Source organism: Rhinolophus hipposideros, assembly GCF_964194185.1.
Source record: "Rhinolophus hipposideros genome assembly, chromosome: 7".
Classification (NCBI taxonomy): Eukaryota; Metazoa; Chordata; class Mammalia; order Chiroptera; family Rhinolophidae; genus Rhinolophus; species Rhinolophus hipposideros.
In genome coordinates this window covers 10,703,588-10,722,910 of record NC_138053.1, presented here as the reverse complement: position 1 = coordinate 10,722,910, position 19,323 = coordinate 10,703,588, and the positions used below count along the sequence as shown (strand labels likewise).

Sequence of the window (19,323 nt, the reverse complement as noted above, 5' to 3'; positions counted from 1 at the left end):
TAGCTAAAATGTGAAAGCAACCCAATGGCCATTGATAAATAAATGGATAAACAAAATATGATACATATGTACAAAGGAATGTTATTCGGCCTTAAAAAGGAAGGTAATTCTGACACATGATACAACATACATAAACCCTGGGGACATTATGCTAAGTGAAACAAGCCAGTTATAAAAATGACAAATACTGTATGATTCCACTTATATGAAGTACTTAGAGTAGTCAAAACATAGAGACAGAAAGTAGAACAGTGGTTGTCAGGGGCTGGGGGGAGGGAGGAAATGGAGCAGTTATTATTTAATGGGTACAGAGTTTCAATTTTACAAGATGAAAAGAGTTATGGAGATGAATGGTGGTGATGATAGCACAACATTATCAATGTATTTAATATCACTGAACTAGACACTTAAAAATGGTTAAGATAGTACATTTTATGTTATGCGTATTTTGCCATACAAAAAAAACCTGTGAGATAGATACAATTATCCCACCTAACAGATGAGAATGATGACTTCTTCATCACCTCTCTGGGATGTGGTAAAGATTAAATAAAATTATAGACAAGTACATTGGGAGGAGAAGACTAATGACTCCACAGGCAGCAGGCTAAACCCAACACTCACCCTAAATTTCTAGCTATGCCACTATGTGGCGTGAATGTGTGTGTGTGTGTGTGTAACAGCTTTATTAAGATGTAATTCACACACCATACAATTTACCCATGTTAAGAAAAAACTTCGATGGTTTTTAACTGTACAAGCATCACTACAGTTTTAAAACATTTTTGTCACCTCCCAAAGAAACCCCTTATCTTTAACAGTCATGCCCCATTTCTTACCACCACCACCACCACCACCACCTCCAGCCTTAGGCAACAACTAATCTACTTTCTGTCTCTTTTGATTTGCCTGTTCTGGGCATTTCATATAAGTGAAATCATACAATATGTGCTCCTTTGTAACTGTATTGTAGTGAATCCCACCTTACCAATATTAAGTCTCCTGATCCACAAATATGAATGTCTTTCCATTTATTTAGATCTTTAATTTTTTTCAACATGCTTTATAGTTTTTGCTTGTATTTATTTTTAAGTCAAAGTAAATCCGATTTTGTTCACTTTTGAGAATGTCATGATAACCTTGCTCATATCTGGAAATTGAATACATCTCAAGGTGCTGCAAGTCCAGCAATGTGCCTGCACATAGAGAGTGTTCAGGAGTGAAAAGAGGTGAACACAGTGTGGGGCAGGTGACAGTATCTTTAGATGCTCATCATTTATTTGCCTCAATGAAACAAGTGTTTCTTGAACATCTAAATTACCTCTTCTGGTCCCCTCCTGTAAAAGGAGATTAATACAGCTTATATGAGGCCTTTATGGAAACGTTTATTATGTTGATTACAGTATAATTAATCTATTAAATACAATCAATTAATGACTGTTGTTTTGAAGAGAGCTATATATCTAACTTGTATCGCCAAAATCCACATTTTGTAATGAAAAAAACAGGGACCTCAGCATGTGGGTTTGAATCTTGACCCCATTCTTTGGCATGTTTTTCATCATCATGGAGCCTCAGTTTCCTTGCAGGGCTGTTTTGTATGTTAAATGAATGGAGATCATAAAAGACACGTGGTAAACATTAACCTTGTATTCCTTTTCCCAAAGCGTGATGTCCCCTCACTTAGATGCTTTAAGGGAAGATAGTTTAATTTCACAATATGGCCACACCCATGTTGGTGCTCAGAGATCCCTTATCTAGGAAGGCTTAGCACAGACTGAACAGCAGGTCCAGTATGCCAAGGCCTTCTCTGCTTGGACTTGCAGGAAGAACCACCAGCGGGCGATCGAGTCCTTGCAGGCCAGCCTGGAAGCAGAGACCAAGGGCCGGGCAGAGGCACTTCGGCTCAAGAAGAAGATGGAGACTGACCTGAATGAGATGGAAATCCAGCTGGACCATGCCAACAGGAACAACAGCGAACTTGTGAAGACACTGAAAAGGCTGCAACAGCAACTCAAGGTAATGATCTGGGAGGAGGAAGAACTAGTCACAAAGCAAGCCAACCTCGAGCCTGCAGGCTTCCAAGGAGCTAACTTCATGCATGTCTCCAGGTAGGATAAAGACACGAGAGTGAGAACGTGGGCAGCTGGCAGTCCAGGGAGCAGGAGACTTGGAGACTATATAAATGAGAGGCCCCAACCACCAAAGTCCATATCCTGGATCACTGGAATAAGGGAAGAAAGGAGGGAAACAGGAAGTTGGGCCTGTCTTGATTTTTAAAATCATTTTTGACTTACTATAAATGATTTCAGACATAGAAACATAAAGAATATAAACACCAAGTTACCTACCACCCCCTCACCTTAAGAAATAAACATGAATAGAGCTGAAGTCCTCCTTTATCGCTGTTCATCACCAGGCTGCCCTTCAAAGCAGGCATAGCTGGATCAATGCATTCGGCACGTGTTTATTGGAGACCTGTCCTGTCCAGGCACTGTATTAGGTGCTAGGCATAGGAGAATGGACAAAACAACAAACGTCTCTGCACATAGACAACAAGCAACAAATACATAAAACTGTAGTATAAAAAACTGGGAAGTGCTCTGGAGAAACCCCAAGACAGGGGAAGGGAGATGGGGATTAGCAAGTGGGGGTGTAACTGTCAAAGGTCATTGAGGAAAGTCTCCTTGAGATGGCCCTGCTATAAACACCAGGTGCTCCGTCATCAGGAAAGTCTTGACCTCATGCTGACCACCTGCTGGACAAAACCTGGGTCAGGGCCCACCTAGTCCTCAACCAGACTGTAAACTCCCTGAGGGCAGGGCTACACCTCATTCTCTCTTCCTCTGTGACCTCCACTCCTGGCTCCTACCCAGCTCCCTCCTGCGCCCAGTCTGCGAAGGTCACAGCACGCTCAGGCTGTGCCAGGGCCGGTGAGATGGACTCAGTCCATGTCCTCTTGCCCCACAGGACCTGCAGATCCAGATGGACGAGGACGCCAGGCAGCACGAGGAGCTGCGGGAACAATACAACCTGCAGGAGCGGCGCCTGAGCCTGCTGCAGACTGAGCTGGAGGAGGTGCGCTCAGGCCTGGAGGGCAGTGAGCGCTCCCGCAAGCTGCTGGAACAGGAGGTGGTGGAGATCACAGAGCGGCACAATGAGGTCAACATCCAGGTAGGATGGTGGCTCCCCGGGAAGTGCCATGTGGATGGTGCCCAAACCTTGTGGGTTCTCCTCAAAACTAAGAGGCAGCTGGTGTCCTGACTCGTCAAGTCCTCAGAACTCATCTGCAGAGCTTTTTTTGTTGTGGTAAAAAATCCATAACACAAAATGTACCATCTGAGCCATTTTTCAGTACACAGCATGGTGTGTTAACTACATGCGGAGCTTTTACAGACAGACTCTCAGACTCTCCCCTGGAGATTCTCATCCAATGGATCTAGGGTGGGACCCCAGAAATCTAAACTTTGAGAAACTCCTCAGAAGACTCTGATGATTTAGTCTATTTTAAGGGCCCCCAATGTTGTGGATGCAAGAACTTTAGAACTGGAAGCGATCTGGAATATTCCAAAGTCTGACATTCATTTTACTAATGAAAAACCATTGCCCAAAGAGTTGAGTGGCTTGTCCCACTCAACAGGGACACTGACGACCCCTGTCTGCTACTAGTGGTGACACTGCATATGGCTCACAGTGCAGTCCTTCACCAGCATGGCTTAATTCTTACTCATCATCTCATGTGAATTCACCAAAAGAAAAAATGTGCATGGGACATATAGGGATTGCAATCCCATTTAGAGAGAAGAACACCAAAGCCTAGAGGGTAAGGAATTTACCCATGTAGGTGGAAGGACCCGACCTTGAACAGGGTTTTCCCAGCTCTGACTTTAGGATTGTTCTATGCTGCCATCATCCCCAGGCCTAAATGATGTTATTCCTGGGCTCCTCATGATGCAAGTTCTGCTCTAAAACCCAGAGAAGAATACAAGGGAGAGACCCTCCCCCTGAGCTGGGACTCAGGGCCATTTTCTGCTGGGAATGCGGGGCGGTCTGGCAAGCATGTGTGGAAGAGGATCGCTTTCTTTCCTGGACACAGAAGGGCTGTGCAGACTCCCGGCTCACAGCGATGTCCTCATCTCTTCCTCCAGAACCAAAGCCTCCTGGTGGTCAAGCGCAAGCTGGAGTCAGATGTCCAGCGCATCTCCAACGAGCATGAGGAGCTCATCAGTGAGTTCCGCTCTGCTGACGAGAGGGCCAAGAAAGCCATGACTGACGTAAGTGCTGGGCTGCCTGCTGCTGCTGGGCCAGGCTGCCCACTGAGGACCAGGCTTCCCCAGGCAGGGCGGGCCCCCCTCCCCTCATGAGTCACTATGGAGTCCCGGCACCCTGCCAGTGGGGATATGGTCTCTGCTGTGAGGCGTCTAGAGGCTTTTCTGAAAAGCCAAACACATGAAAGTAAGGAATACACATGATCATGTGAGAGTTTAGAGTGTGTGTGACCTGAGGGCATATAGCAAAGGAGCCATCACTGTGGGCTCACCTGAGCAGACTTTTTGGCAAGGAGGAGCATCAAACCAGCCTTGATGGGAGGGTTTGTGAAAGGAAGATGGGTGTTATGCCCAGGGGCGTAGGGGTGTATGCTGGCAAGATGTGCCCCAAATGTTTTCGCCCCACTATCCCTTTGGGTGCTCATACCGATCTTCAGTGGTGGATGTTATGTATCCCACTTTAGGGCTGAGGAAACACCGATTTTCTTGTCAGGCTCCTCACACTTGACTGAAATGGCAGGAGCTCAGGAACATTGTCGGTCTTATTGGTGCTGCGTTTCGAGAGCATAGACTCATTATGCTGCACACAGTAGGCCTCCATGAATATTTGTGGAATGAATATAAGAATGAATGGGTAAAAAATCAAAGAGGCAGCCAACCGAATGGGAGAAGATGTTTGCAAACAATACCTCCGGTATTGGGGCTAATATCCAAAATACATAAAGAACTCCTACAACTCAATAACAACAAAACAATCCAATTAAAAAAAATGGGCAGAGGATCTGAACAGACACATCTCCCAGAAAGACATACAAATGGACAACTGATATGTGAAAAAATGCTCAACTTCACTAGCTATTAGGAAAATGCAAATCAAAACCACAAGGAGATACCACCTCACACCTGTTAGAATGGCTATTATCCACAGGACAAATAATCATAAATGTTAGAGAGGCTGTGAGAGAAAGGAACCCTCATATACTGTCGGGGGTAATGTAAACTGGTAAGGCAGTGTGGAGGTTCCTCAAAAAATTAAGAATAGAATTACAATATGATCCAGCAATCCTTCTCCTGGGTATCTACCTAAAAAATCTCAAAACATGTATCTGTAAAGATATATGTACCCCGATGTTCAGTGCAGCATTATTTATGGTGGCCAAGACATGGAAAACACCAAAGTGTCCTTTGATAGATGATTGAATAAAGAAGATGTGGTATATATACACAATGGAATATTATTCAGCCATAAGAAAAGATGAAATACTGCCATCTGCGACAACATGGATGGATCTTGAGATTATCATGCTAAGCAAAATAAGTCAGACAGAAAAAGTCAAGAACCATATGACTGTGCTCATATGAAGGAAATAAAACGGAAAGCAACAAATGAACAAGACAAACAAACAAAGAAACAAACACTCATAGACACAGACAATAGTTTAGTGGTTACCAGAGAGGAAGTGGAGAGAGGGTGGTAGTAAAAGGGGTCAAATATTGTGATGGAAGGATAACTGACTCTGGGTGGTGAATACACAATGTGATAGATAGATGATGTATTACAGAATTGTATGCCTGAAAACCTATATAGTTTTACTAATCTTGTCACCCCCACAAATTTAATTTTTTTAAAAAGCAAAAACAAAGAATATGTAAAACAACTTGCTAAAGGCAGGAGGCAGGCCTTTGTCTTCCTGGCCAGATCTGTGATTTTCCCATCTTCTGTGCTGTGCCCCTCTTGGAGGACACAACACAGAGTTTGGCTGGACAGCACCAGGCTGGCAGACTCCACAGGATGGGGAGGACTGGTTGTAAGTACATGAGCCTGCCTCCTCCCCTTTCACTCAAGGGACACGGGAGTGTGGGCCCCTCCCGGAAACCCCAGTAGCATGGCAATGAGGTTCCTCTCATCAACCACTTGGTTTCCCAGAGACTGGGAGATACCGTTCCTCATCTCTCAAGGGCACCATGAGCCTGGATGGGACCCAGCTCCAGCTCATGCTCTTCTCACTTCCCACAGGCCGCCCGAATGGCGGAAGAGCTCCGGCAAGAGCAGGACCACTGCATGCACCTGGAGAAAATCAAGAAGAACTACGAGATCACCATCAAAGACTTGCAGGCCAAGATGGAGGAGGCTGAGCAGCTGGCTCTGAAAGGAGGGAAGCGCACAATCATGAAGCTGGAATCCAGGGTGAGGACAACACTGACCTGAGCCCAGAGAGAGAAAAGGGAGACATGGCCAGGCCCAGAGGGAAGAGCGGGTTCTTCTCCCAAAAATCATGCCCAGCATTTGATGAGGAATGGGGTTCTTCTGCTACTACTAGAAAAGGAAAGGAAATTAGACAACAGCTCCAATTGACTTATACAAAGGCCTCCTCTCCGCCTCCTCCCCCTGTCATCTTTCCCCCAGGAGGTCCTTAGCCCCCAAGCAGAGCAATTGCCAATATTCTTCCAGTGTCTTTGTTCGTAGTGTCGATTTCCAACATTATTCCTCTCTCATTACTTAATTAAAACAAGCCTTTGTCTTTACCTCATGGAATGTCAGAGCTAGAAGGGCCCAGGCCACCTTATCTAACCCCTGCCTTCCCCATTGCCCAGAAGAGGAAACTTGAGGCTCAGGAAACGTGACCAGCTGAGAACCACAGCAGGGCCTCTGAAAGGCAGAGCCTACCTGACCCTTCTGTGCAGGGCTCACCTGCTCACCTCTGGGTCGGAGGTAACCACCGTAGCCATGACACCCATACCCAAGCCCACTGAGCTCTGAAGTTCAAAACCATATATTCCTTCAGCTGCATTCCTCTCTTCCTTCCTCAGATTAAAGAACTAGAGACAGAGCTGGACGGCGAGCAGAAACAGCATGTGGAGACGGTCAAGACGCTGCGGAAGAATGAGCGCCGCCTCAAGGAGCTGGTCTTCCAGACAGAGGAGGACCACAAGACCAACCAGCGTATGCAGGAGCTGGTGGAGAAGCTGCAGAACAAGCTGAAGGTCTACAAGCGGCAGATCGAAGAGGCGGTGGGTACTCACCACGAGTCCCTGATTCTCCCTCCCTTTCCAGCCCGGGTCTCAAGCCTTGATTAGAATTCACCCCAGGGAAGGAACCACGTATTAGTCAAAAGACAATTCCTCTGAGCCTCATATCCATGGCACTTCATCCTCGCTATCTGTAGGAAGTGGACTGGACACTGGTGACAAGAGCATGTCAAAAAACAAAAATACCCTCTAAGAACGTCCGCGCTAACTGAAGTGCCCACTGCAGAGTGTGCTCTAAAACCAGGGAGATCTTAGCTACTCTCTCCTGCTCCACTGCCCCTGTGGCCTCTGCCAGGACAACTTCTCCCTCCTGGTCATACTGTTAAACACCAGGTCCCACCCTTATTTGATCCTCCTGATGCCCGGTAGGAAAGCTGATAGTCTTAGTCCATTTCACAGGCGAGGAAACAGCCCAGAGTGGGGCGGGTATTTCTGTTATATTAGTAAATGTTAAAGTCAATGTCAAATGGTTAACAAAAGGTGCCTTCAAGTCTCAACCCTACACCACACACCCACCTATCACACCCCCCAGGACATAGATATTTGACTCTGCTGTTTGCTGCCAGTTCTGGGGCCACCACAATGAATCTATCAGGCATCCATGCATCCAATGCTCTTCCCAAAAGGCTCGATAAAGACCAGGTGTACAATACATAGGGTCTAAACAAAGCAATGCTACAAGTCTACTGGGAAAACAAGGGGATAGGAAACGTGTGGTGAGGGCTGGGCAAAGCACTAAATCCACATCTTCCACGGTGAGGACATCAACAACTAATGCCTGAAACCACAAATTCTAGAAGCAATGACAGAGCACATTTTATTTAGAAATATGGATGTCAAGGCCAAATATAATCAGCTAAAACTGTTAAAGGCGGTTGTCTGTGGTGAGCTGGAGCGGGCCCCCGACCCGGGACTGCTATGTTTTTTAACAAGCCTTATAGAACGACTGCACTCTCAGATGTCCATGCAGAACCTATAACAAAGCACATTTCACCAGAACACACCAGGTTCACAGCCCGCTTCCACCCCGTTTGTCACAGGAGGAGCAGGCCAACCAGACCTTGGCTCGCTACAGGAAGACGGTGCATGAGCTAGATGACGCTGAGGAGAGGGCCGGCATGGCGGAGACGGCCCTGAACAAGCTGCGCACCAGGCACCGTGTGGCCGGCAAGGGCATCACCTCGGTGGAGATCATCCAGGTGTCCAAGACAGGCTCCTCCAAAACCCTTTCTGAGGAGTGAGGTTCTGTGTCCCAGTCCGCAGCCGGTACGTGTGGATTCCTCTCTCGACGGCCATGCTCTAAGTCCACCTTCCCTCACCTCTGTGCTTCCTGGCTTCCAGTCTGCCAGGCCCCTTATCCCAGGCAATGGGAGCCCCACCGCTTCCCCTGTCTCCTCAGCTGCAACACTCGCTCTCCAGAGTCCCAAAGCTCTGGGGTATCACAGGTGCCGGTGGTCATGATGCTTCCCCATCTGAGGGGAAGCTCGTTGAAGGCAGGTTCCATGTCTGGCGGCCTCGACACCAGGCCTGGCAGATCGGTGCTAAGTACACACTTGTTTTCACTAGAGAACCGTGGGGCATTTGCAAGCTTATAAGCAGTGTGTATTTAGGACACAATCTTATTATTCCTGAGATTTCATCAATACGAGTAGAATGTAGGGTTCTGACATCAAGGAAATCATAATAATCGCAGCTACCATTTCCTGAGCATTGAGTGCAGGTGGGATTTTAGGGGGACCTTTTAAAACACTCCGTTCTTATTTTCCTTAATTCAGACCCAATTAAAAAGAATACAGGAGACAAATACCTAAGTCAAAATGCTGGTTTTATTATGCTATGATTGTAAATTGAGAATTTAATCGGTGTCCATCACGGGCATCCTCGTACTTCACCCCAGAATTGGAGGGACCTGCAGAACTGAACAACCGCAGCCCTGCTCTCTGGGGCGCAGCCTCTATTCCGAGGGGAGGAATGACTAGGACTTACCAACCCTGCAGGTAGATCCATAAGGAGAGATCAGATGGGGCTCATCCCTGCCTTCCTGGTTCCTTCTTCCAAACACAGGATGCATTATTCCTCTCCCCATGAGAGGAGCAAGGGCAGGGTGAGGAGAAAGGCAGGGAACCTTTTGGAGCAGTGGTCCCCAAAACTTCACCTGGGAAGTTGTTAGAAATGCAAATTCTTAGGCTTCAATTTAGACCTACTGAATTAGAAGCTCTGGAGGTGGGCTTGGCATCTGTGGTTGAACCAGCCCTCCAGGTAGTTCAGATGTAAGATCAAGTTTGAGAACCAATGCTACAGCAGACGTCGACCCTTACAAATACAAAGCCAGGGAACAGAGCTTTCTCCTGCTTTTGCAAGAGCCAGGCTCCTGGTATATGTTTCTCACTACCTTATTTGTCCTATGAAGTGGGTACAAAGATCTCTGTCAGGTCAGGAAAATAAGCTCTGAGAGTGTGACTTACCCATGGTCATCCCAGCTCTGTGCTATGGACAGGCAAGCTGTCTTATTACTGTGAAGACTGAAAAGGCTGCCCTCTGTTTAGGATTAATCAGGACAACTCAAGATCAAGGACTCGGTTTAGGTTGGGAGGGGCAGGGGGTTGGAGTCCTGGTGCTGCTGTGCTGATGTTCGACCTCCATGGATTCTGGGAATTTTTCTGGCCTCATGTTCAAACATCTGGTTGAATCAGCCCTCAGTGAGGGTAAGGTTCCTCACTCACTTATCTCTCAGGACTGGGTCAACTGGGATTTTTAGCCAAAAGTGATAACCCCATTGACATTTGAATTCAAGCTGAGCCTTTTCTTACCATTTACTTACGGAAGAAACAAGTAGGACACAGAATCTTTCTCTTAATTCATTAACTCTTAAATAATGGTTAGCTCAGGGAGTTAAGGAAACCAGAGGCTTGACTCTGGAGGAGTCCTACGATTAATGTGTAACCATCTCCTTTCAGGGCAAAAACCTGAAAAGAGTTGCTTCTGTTAAGCTCTCACCTTGGCAGGGGTTACTCATGAGGCTTCCCGCGCTACCCAGACTCGGGAAGCGTTTCAGCTCCTTCCACCTCCCAGCCTCTAGGAGTCTTAGCCTCTAGGATTAGACACCCTGTAAAGCAGATCCTCTGCCCTGGCTTGGTGACTATTCCTGGGGTCTGCCGGTTCTGGTTCAATAGCTCTCTCTCCACACCACTGGGCTTCAGTCCTGCCAATGGCATGCAGAGGTCGTGAGGCTGGGGCCCCTGGGGGCTGCTCGCCAGGTCTTGACCCGTCCTCACGCTCTTATCCCATTTCCCCTTGTTGGTCACAAGGCCAGATATGCTATCAGTAGCCATGCGATGTCTTAAGCAAACTAGTACGCATACATGGGTCAGCACTGAGTCAAGACCCCGCAGAGTTTAGTTCTCCAAAGTGGCCTTTTATTCAGTCCCACAAATATTTATCAAGCTCTGGATATGGGCTACCCCTGTACTCTGGGATACAGAAATGAATAAGAAAGAACATCTTGCATGTGGAGCTCAGACTCTGGTGGAGAGGTAGATGAACACACCAATTACTACAAGGCTGTGAACAGATGTTCTGCGATGTGGTGTTTACCTCTCCTGGGAGAGAATCACAGAGAAGGAGTAGCTGCTTCGACCTGAGGTGACTGGGTGGAGTAGCTGCACAGAGGATGTGACCTGGACAAGAGTCCAGAGCAGCACCATCCAGCAGGTGGTACCCACTTGCTACCCGCCTAAGACAACAGAAGTACAGAGACTAAGAGGAAGTTTTTAGAAATGTTTATAGCAATTGATATTGCATGACCTCCATGGATACGATCACCATATTTTATAAAAGTATTAGTCTCTGATATTAATTAAAATAAATGAAAATGAAATAAAAATTAATGGGAATTAAAAAGAATAAAATTGATCCCTCACCAGGTAGAGAAGGAAAAAAGGGAATTCCAGGTAGAAGGCCCAACACATACAAAAGTCCAGAGGTGGGATTCACACAAGGGTGCAGCAAGAGTGGAGAAGAGGGCCTCAGGATAGGCGAGAGTGACGGACAGGGTGGGAAACGGAGCTAGCGGGGTAGGCATGGGGGAGGCTGGGTAGGACCGAGTTGGGAGCAAGTATTCCAGACTCTCCATAAGGAAGTCTTGTTACTTTTAAAATCCATTTGTGGGATGTGAAGAGCAGTAGCTTTTCTTTCTTGGGAAGACACTTCACAACAGCAAAACAAGCCTCTTGGCCCCTCACACGACACCACAGGCGGGTGCGCGGTGAGCACTGCATCCCCCAGGATCGCATACTGGCTTCTCAATGGCCTGTGGAGTTCGGGCCTGCCAAGGCAAAGATTTCTCTACACGCTCACAACCTCACACACAGTGAGCCAGGTCTGACCCAGTGGTGTCCCTCAGGAGGAAGGAAGCCCGTGCAGAAGCAGCAGCACGCAGGGTGCTGTCTTTCCAACAAACAAGAAGAGGGCAAAGGTGTCAGAACTCCCAGCTTTAGCCCACAAGGATTTTCTCACTCTGTCTCTGTCTCTCTCTCTCTCTCTCTCTCTCTCTCTCTCTCTCTCTCTCTCTCTCTCTCTCTCGTCTTCTAGGGTGATTACAGATCTCAACAACATACCTCTGAGAAGAAAAATATATGAAAATGGAAAACTGGGTCTATCCGAAGAGTGTTTACTATGCAAAATGCAAGCCAGAAAGAGGCAGGTGCTAAAGAATAAAGATAGCTGTGGGGGAAGCTCTATCCAACCATCAGAGGAATTACAAATCAGCATGGCTTCTCTGAGACTGTGTCAAGCTCTGTAAGCATTCGGATAACAGTAGCAGTAGGTCTGTTTTAGTTGAGATCTTACATGTTCATGTCAAGGACGGAATATGTAATGTCTGTGTGACTCGGCTGTTTGTTCTCTAGAAATAATTCCTCACGTGGACAATTTTAAGCCTTGTCCCAATGCAATTTAAATAAAAGGAACATGAAAAATATACCAACTAGAGACTGTGTTTTTTTTGTTTTGTTTTGTTTTATAGAAACAACTATTTGCGAAATGGATTTTCATAGGGATTAAACCTATTACAGGTTTTTGGGGTTTTTTTTTCATTATTATTAGGGAAGAGGAACAGGACTTTATTGGGGAACTGTGTGCACTTCCAGGCCTTTTTGTCAAGTTGTTGTCCTTTCAATCTTAGTTGTGGAGGGCGCAGCTCAGCTCCAGGTCCAGTTGCCATTTTCTAGTTGCAGGGGGCGCAGCCCACCATCCCTTGCGGGAGTCGAAACCGGCAACCTTGTGGTTGAGAGGATGCGCTCCAACCAACTGAGCCATCCGGGAGCTCAGCTCAAGGTGCCGTGTTCAATCTTAGTTACAGGGGGCAGAGCCCACCATCCCTTGCAGGACTCGAGGAATTGAACCGGCAACCTTGTGGTTGAGAGCCCACTGGCCCATGTGGGAATCGAACCGGCAGCCTTCGGAGATAGGAGCACGGAGCTCTAACCGCCTGAGCCACGGGCCGGCCCTAGAGATTGTTTTTAAATGAAGAAATGTTGTTTTCCTAAGACTTCCGAATCCCAGGGCAATGTTTACAATATATCAGAGTACCGTTGCATCCGTACACACTTCGCGGGCTTGCTTCTATTGGAAACCATGAAAACTGAGTCTTGGTGAGGTTCTTTGCAAATTTTGAAAGGGTATGTCCGCAATATAAAGACACTCTTGGTTTTATAAAGCTCAGGAAGTTATGGAATCCCCTGAAGGGATGTTAAGATCCACCCAGGCTAACAATCCACGAGGCCTCCAAGTGACCTACCTCAGAGACTTCCACAGTATTTAGACGTGGGCAGGGCAGCTCCATGCAGGCAGACGGTTTTGTGGTTTTTACTCACTGCTGCATCCTCAGCAACTAGAGAGTGCCATGCCTGAAGTAGGCACATGATACCTATGTGTAAAATGAATGATGGAGAATGAGCTGCCTCCCAAGGTAGTCCTTCCAGAAAGTTCTTCCTTAAATCAAGCTGAGATCTGCCCCTGGTGGTATCCACTTGCTAACCCTGGTTTTGATACCCAGGACCCTGCAGAACAACCTTGATGGAAGACAGTTCTCATGGTGACTTCAGGTTTTCTCTTCTCCAGACTGAGTATTCCAGGGTTGTTCAACCTTTCCAAGTGTGGCAGGGTTTCCACTGTCACCTTCTAACACTCCTAAATCCTGTTCCTCTCCTCACTTCCTTAGTTTTCAGAGTGCAAGGGTGGACAAGGCAGCACTATGAAGGCTCCTTGCCTGTTCACAACCCTCAGAACACACCTTTCTTCAGCTCTCTGGAAATGATGTCTTCCCTTTGACTATTAGCACTCTGACCGCTCTCCAATCCATTGGCGGACAGAAATCATTGGGCTGACAGAGGAAGACGGGGAGAGTCATATTCCATTGGTGGATTCCTCTGCATCTTTACATGGGCCCACATCACCCTTCTCATGGTTCTAAACTTGGCTGTTTCTAGGCAGCTCCAGAGGGAACCACGTCTGGTTTCAATGTGCAAATGGATCAAATGTGAATACACTGCCCTCTGGTGGTATGATCTCCAACTGCTGTGTGTGAATTTCCTGGGAGACACCAAATCACAGAATTTTAGAATTATATGAGAATTTTAGGGCTCCAAGGGACATTCAGAGGGTGTCCAGTCCAACTCTCAACCAATTGGGGATTCTCCTCCATAACATCCCTGAGAAAAATGGTAATTCAACTTGTACCCAAACCCTTCCAGTGAAAAAAAAGGTATTCCATTGCAGTTTTGACAATCATGGTTCAACCAGAATATGTCTCCCTATGTTTTGATCTAGTATTCACAACTGTAATTACATAAAATAAGTCTAATTCTTATACTAGGAAGTCAGACAGATATGGGTTCTTCTTTCCCAACAGTATGACCTTGGGCAATTTAACTTATCTCAAGTATTAAATGAGAAATAACAGCGTCTGCCTCAAAAGAATGTGAAGTTTAAACAATTTAACTCAGCCTAGAGCCTAGTATGCATGACACCTGGACTCTTGCCAAGATTCTTCTAGCAGTCTATAGGACTTCAACATTTGAGCTTTTGCTGGAGAAATACCAGGGGCTTTCCATGAGGTCTGAGACCTCATCATTATTTCCTGAATATTCCACCCTGTAGTCTCCCCATACTCTGAGAATTCCAGAGAAGCTCCTCACTTTGCAGGGAGTGTGGGGGGACAGCTCAGTGACTTGCCCAAGACCATTCAGTTAATGGCAGAGCTACAAAGCCTTTGTAACATGAGATGTGAGATGAGGTGAAGTTTCTAATCCAGAATTTATAAGAAAATGGACTTCACTTAGTCACACATGCTGGTTTCACCTAAGGACAGGTAATTTCAGAATAGTGTCAAGGCCTAAAATGATATAAGCTACACCCTTGCAAAAAAAAAAAACAACAACAACATTAGTTGGTATCCACAATAATTGAAATCAGGGCACTGGGAGTGTGTTCTACAGTGTAAATGGAGCAAAGGCAGTTTAAATGGTTTTGCTAAATGTTTAGGCTAGCTTCAAGGCTGCTAAACTTTGTATCAGTGATGGTATTAACTGTATTTCCTTGTTTTCTATATTCTTGATGTCCGGAATCTGGAGCCTCCCTGACTGAGGAGACACACTGCCTCTCCCAGGGGTAGCCAATTCTTCCAGACAGCAAACAGCTTTCAGATACAGACTAACCAATCGCAGCCCATACTCTAAGCCACCACCTCTCTCTAGCTCTTATACTCTGGAAGGCAATATTCCCCTGCCTTTTCACCCAGAGCCAGGTACCAGACAACGAGGGACAGCCCCTATGCCCCAGAGCCCACTGAAATTATTCAAACTAGCCAATCCTAACCTGCTTACCTTGCCTCACCCATTCCTTCCCACAAAAATCACGTCCATGCTTCCCCACTCCTTCAGCCTCCTAACCAACCCTGTGCTTCCCCACATGGCTCTCATGGCATACCATGCTTCTAGGGGTGTGTCTGTGAGTATAACAACTTCTTCCTTCATGACACTAATTTCCATGTCTTACCACACTCAATTAAAACAAATCCCAAGTATATTTAAAAACACCAATTATCTTCCTCCTCCTTTCACATATGAACCAATCCTGGGTCCTTGTAGGGAACGCAGCAAATTCTGGGTCTTCCCCATAGAGCACACCTGTAACTGTTTCCAGAAATCACGAAATCATCACAAAGACCCCTGAGCCTTCTACACACAGGCTACCAGGAATTGGGGCTGCAGATATGTTGTGAAAAGGCCAATCTTCAGTTATGGTAGAATCACAAGACTGCAGGGGAACCTACTGGCTATTATAAGAGGCTATTCTTTCCTCTACTTACTAAACCCTGGCTTAGACTAATGAAAAATGTATCCTGTGGCTTTAGAGCAGTAATTCCATAAAACTTTTCTCTGCAGTCACTTAAAAAAGCAATTTTTAAACATAGGCACAAAATAGTAACCAGACATGTAGACCAAGGAGAAAATTGTATTATTAGGTTTAGAGATTAGGAAAGCTACGGTGCAGGACGGGGGGGGGGAGTCACTCAACCCAGTCTTGGGAGACAAAGGAAGGTGTTCTATAGTAAAACATGTCTTGCTGGAGGCTAAGGATGAGTAGGAGTTAGGCATAAAGGGGAGGGGGGAGGGAGAGCATACTGGAATGGAAGATGGGAGTAAGAAGACCAGCTAAGAGCGTGCTTAGTGGCAAGTAGCAGCACATGAGCCAACAGTGGCACAAGCAATAGAGACATTTAATGACTTTACACACCAACCCCTTCAGTCACAGATGGTTTCAGAATTAGTGCAATGGGAAGGACCCAGGTCTTCACTTTTCCACACTGCTTTACCCTTGGGTCTAGACGTCAAGATAGTTGACACAGCTCTAACCATATCTTCCCACAATCACGTTCAAGACAGGAAAAAGATAAAGACTTCCTCACCATCCTTTATACCAGGGAGCATATTTTTTTTTCCCAGAAGCTCCCTAAGAGACCTCTTCTTGAGTCCTGATGGCAGCAATGAGTCACATACCCATCTGTAAACCAATTAGCAGCAAGTGGCAATGGGATTGCCACATAAGACATGGACCAATTGTGGTTCATTTCCTGAACTAGGGAAGGACCTGCTTCCCCAAGGGCCACCTGAACAAAAGTGGAGAAGCCAAGGTGGGAAAGGCAATGCGTGGATAGCCAGAGTGCACACAGAGGACACGGTGAGAGACGCAGGTGGCAGAATGAGACCCTGATGACTTGTTAAGGAGCATGAACTTCATCCAGGGGGTGAGGGAGGTTTGTCATGACCCAATTCAGGTTATGCACTTTGCACTCACGGCGTTACACCAGAAGACACATGTTGCCAAGTTGTGCTTTTATTTGTGATGTTAACTTTAATCACTCAATTAAGGTGGTGTCCATCCAGTTGAAGAACATTCTATAAAATAATTTGGTGTGAGCTCTTTAAGACTGTCAATGTGAAAGGCAGAGAAAAAAAATGACTGAGAAACTATTTCAGATTAGACTAAAGAAACATGACAACTAAATGCAACAAATGGTCTTGGACTGGCTCTGGGATCAAGAAAAAAAGTTGCCATAAAGGACATTATTGGAACAACTGGTGAAATTTGAACATGAACTTATAATAAATGTGTAATTATGTATTCTATAATTGTTTTGAAATCTATTATTATAATAGTAAATGATAACATTGAATTAATGTTAAATGTCCTCAATTTGATCATTGTGTTATGATTATGTAAGAGAAGACCCTTGTTCATCCGAGATACATAGTGAAGTATTTAGGGGTGAAGAGGCATGATGTTTATGACTTTCAAATGGTTCACCAAATAATAACTATTGTTATCATTACTTTTATATATATATATATATATACATATACATTATACATATGTATGTGTATATATACATATATATTACATATACGTATGTGTGTATATATATATATATGAAACATAAAGCAAATGTGACAAAATGTTAGCTGGTGAATCTACTTAAATAGGTATATTGATATTCTTTATACTATTCTTGCAACTTTCCTGTAAGTTTGAAAGCTTTTCTGGGTAAAAACAATAAATAGGTGATAGACATGATATGACATGGCTTTTGAACTTCTATTCTTTAAAAGACCTTAACAGAAGAATGAAGCAAAGCCACAGACTGGGCGAAAAACAACTGGGGAGTACAGGCATACCTCAGAGATATTGCAGGCTTGGTTCTAGACCACCACAATAAAGTGAATATTGCAATAAAGCAATTCACATGATTACATGATTTTTTTGGTTTTCCAAGGGCATATAAAAGTTATACTTACACTATACTGTAGTCTATTAAGTGTGCAACAGCATTAAGTCTAAAACACCTTCATTAAAAAATACTTTATTGCTAAAAAAAATGCTAACCATTATCTGAGTCTTCATAATCTTTTTGCTGGTGGAGGGCCTTGCCTCAATGTTAATAAAAACGCAGTATCTGGAAAGTGAAATAAAACAAAGTGCAGTAAAATGAGGTATGCCTATGATAAAGCATGACAATCAATTTGGTCGATTTATGTTCAAATAACAATTGCCACAATTTATAGAGTGCTTTTACTGTGCCAAGAACTGTCAAGCACTGTATTTACATTGTCTATTTTAATCCTCAGAACAACCCTAAGAGGCAGGAACTATTATCCTCATTTGATAGATAAACTTAGAGAAGTTAACTGACTTTGCCCAAAATCAGTAAGCTAGAGTCAGAATTTGAACCCAGTTCTGTTTGTTTCCAAAGTCAATGAACTCTCTTAAGCTCTCTATCACACTACCTTTTTATTAAAATAATCTAAGATTGCATAACAGCACAGAAAAATGTGTTAGAAACAAAATGTGTAAGAAGTGGTCCTAGCCCCCCAGATTTACAGGCTAGTGGACTACAGATTTCACTTATCAAATTAGGAAAACAATACCTGGTATTCGTTAGTTCGCTTGTGCTTGTCTTGTAAGTATGGTGTTTGTGATAGTATGCCACTGATACACCATCTAAGACTATCTTATGCCCCTGGATACCCCATAAACTGGTCTCATCCCTGTGCGATGGAAACGAACTGGGTGAGCAGCCTAGAGTGGAAAAATCTGTGTGCATTTTTCAGTCCCTCTGGCACTGCATAGTACAAGACCCCTCCTACAGGAAACTCCCTCCTTGAAACCATTACCACAGCAATTAGGGCAATATCTAAAGCATAATAATTACTAAGTATTAATACAGTACGCATTTATGCTTTTGTCCTTTTATTTAATTATAGTTTTTAGGGGCACTGATTCAATAATATTTCCAACAATGTTTGTGGTGAGTAGGTGGCAGGCATTAACCCATGAAAGAGACAGAAATGAGGACAGATTGGCCATAAATATTCACTGTTATTCAGCTTGTGGCACGAACAAGAAACAATCATCTTATTCTCCACATTCCAGATACTAAATCAAACCTCTTCTAAGCAGAAGGAATTTCTTGGGCTTTTGCAAACCTGTAATCTTTCCAACCTACGATTGGTTATATTCTGCTGTGTCTATACAAGACCCCGCCTCCATTTACAACTGGTGGTAACTTCTGTGTTCTTTGAAAACCCCGACTATTTCTTTCATTCACTCAGTTCCATTCAACAAACCTTAACTAAGGCCTTCCTGGTTCAAGGCGTTGTGCATTCCCTTGTACATACAATTATTTGTGAACTGATCTTATCCTAGTCTCTAAGTATCTCGAAGAAGGGGTTTCACCCAACTCTTTTGTGCACGGCATGAAATGCTTAACACAATACGTGGCACTTGGTTTCAATTCAATCCTATTCCAACTTTAATCAAAATCAATAAAACCAACGAAATCATTATATGGTAGTACCCAACCCTTCTCTTGCTCCAGTTTCCCATTTCTAAGCACCACCTTCCCTGGAGCTAAGTTTTTAAAAGGCAGCGTCCTCATTTTGGATACTAGATCGGCGTCATTACACGA

At 44.9% G+C, this 19,323-nt stretch overlaps 1 protein-coding gene and 1 long non-coding RNA gene across 3 annotated transcripts in view; one reads left to right on the top strand and one right to left on the bottom strand.

Moving 5' to 3' along the window:
* The window catches only part of MYH16 (myosin heavy chain 16), a gene marked incomplete at both ends in the record, with an annotated part of 50,238 nt that extends 41,699 nt beyond the window's left edge, over nucleotides 1–8,539 (top strand). The window contains 6 exons of the mRNA XM_081053633.1: nucleotides 1,827–2,019; nucleotides 2,971–3,174; nucleotides 4,149–4,274; nucleotides 6,286–6,456; nucleotides 7,080–7,280; nucleotides 8,339–8,539. Coding sequence (XP_080909759.1) covers nucleotides 1,827–2,019; nucleotides 2,971–3,174; nucleotides 4,149–4,274; nucleotides 6,286–6,456; nucleotides 7,080–7,280; nucleotides 8,339–8,539 — 1,096 coding nt within the window. The remainder of the gene's footprint in view (nucleotides 1–1,826; nucleotides 2,020–2,970; nucleotides 3,175–4,148; nucleotides 4,275–6,285; nucleotides 6,457–7,079; nucleotides 7,281–8,338) is intronic.
* Nucleotides 1–19,323, bottom strand: part of LOC308499806 — a 120,627-nt gene that overhangs the window by 100,544 nt on the left and 760 nt on the right. Inside the window, exon 2 of one of the 2 annotated variants that reach the window (XR_013993640.1) lies at nucleotides 13,096–13,224. The exons of the other annotated variant lie outside the window; for it this stretch is intronic. This is a non-coding gene — a long non-coding RNA (uncharacterized lncRNA). The remainder of the gene's footprint in view (nucleotides 1–13,095; nucleotides 13,225–19,323) is intronic. 2 annotated transcript variants of the gene reach the window in all.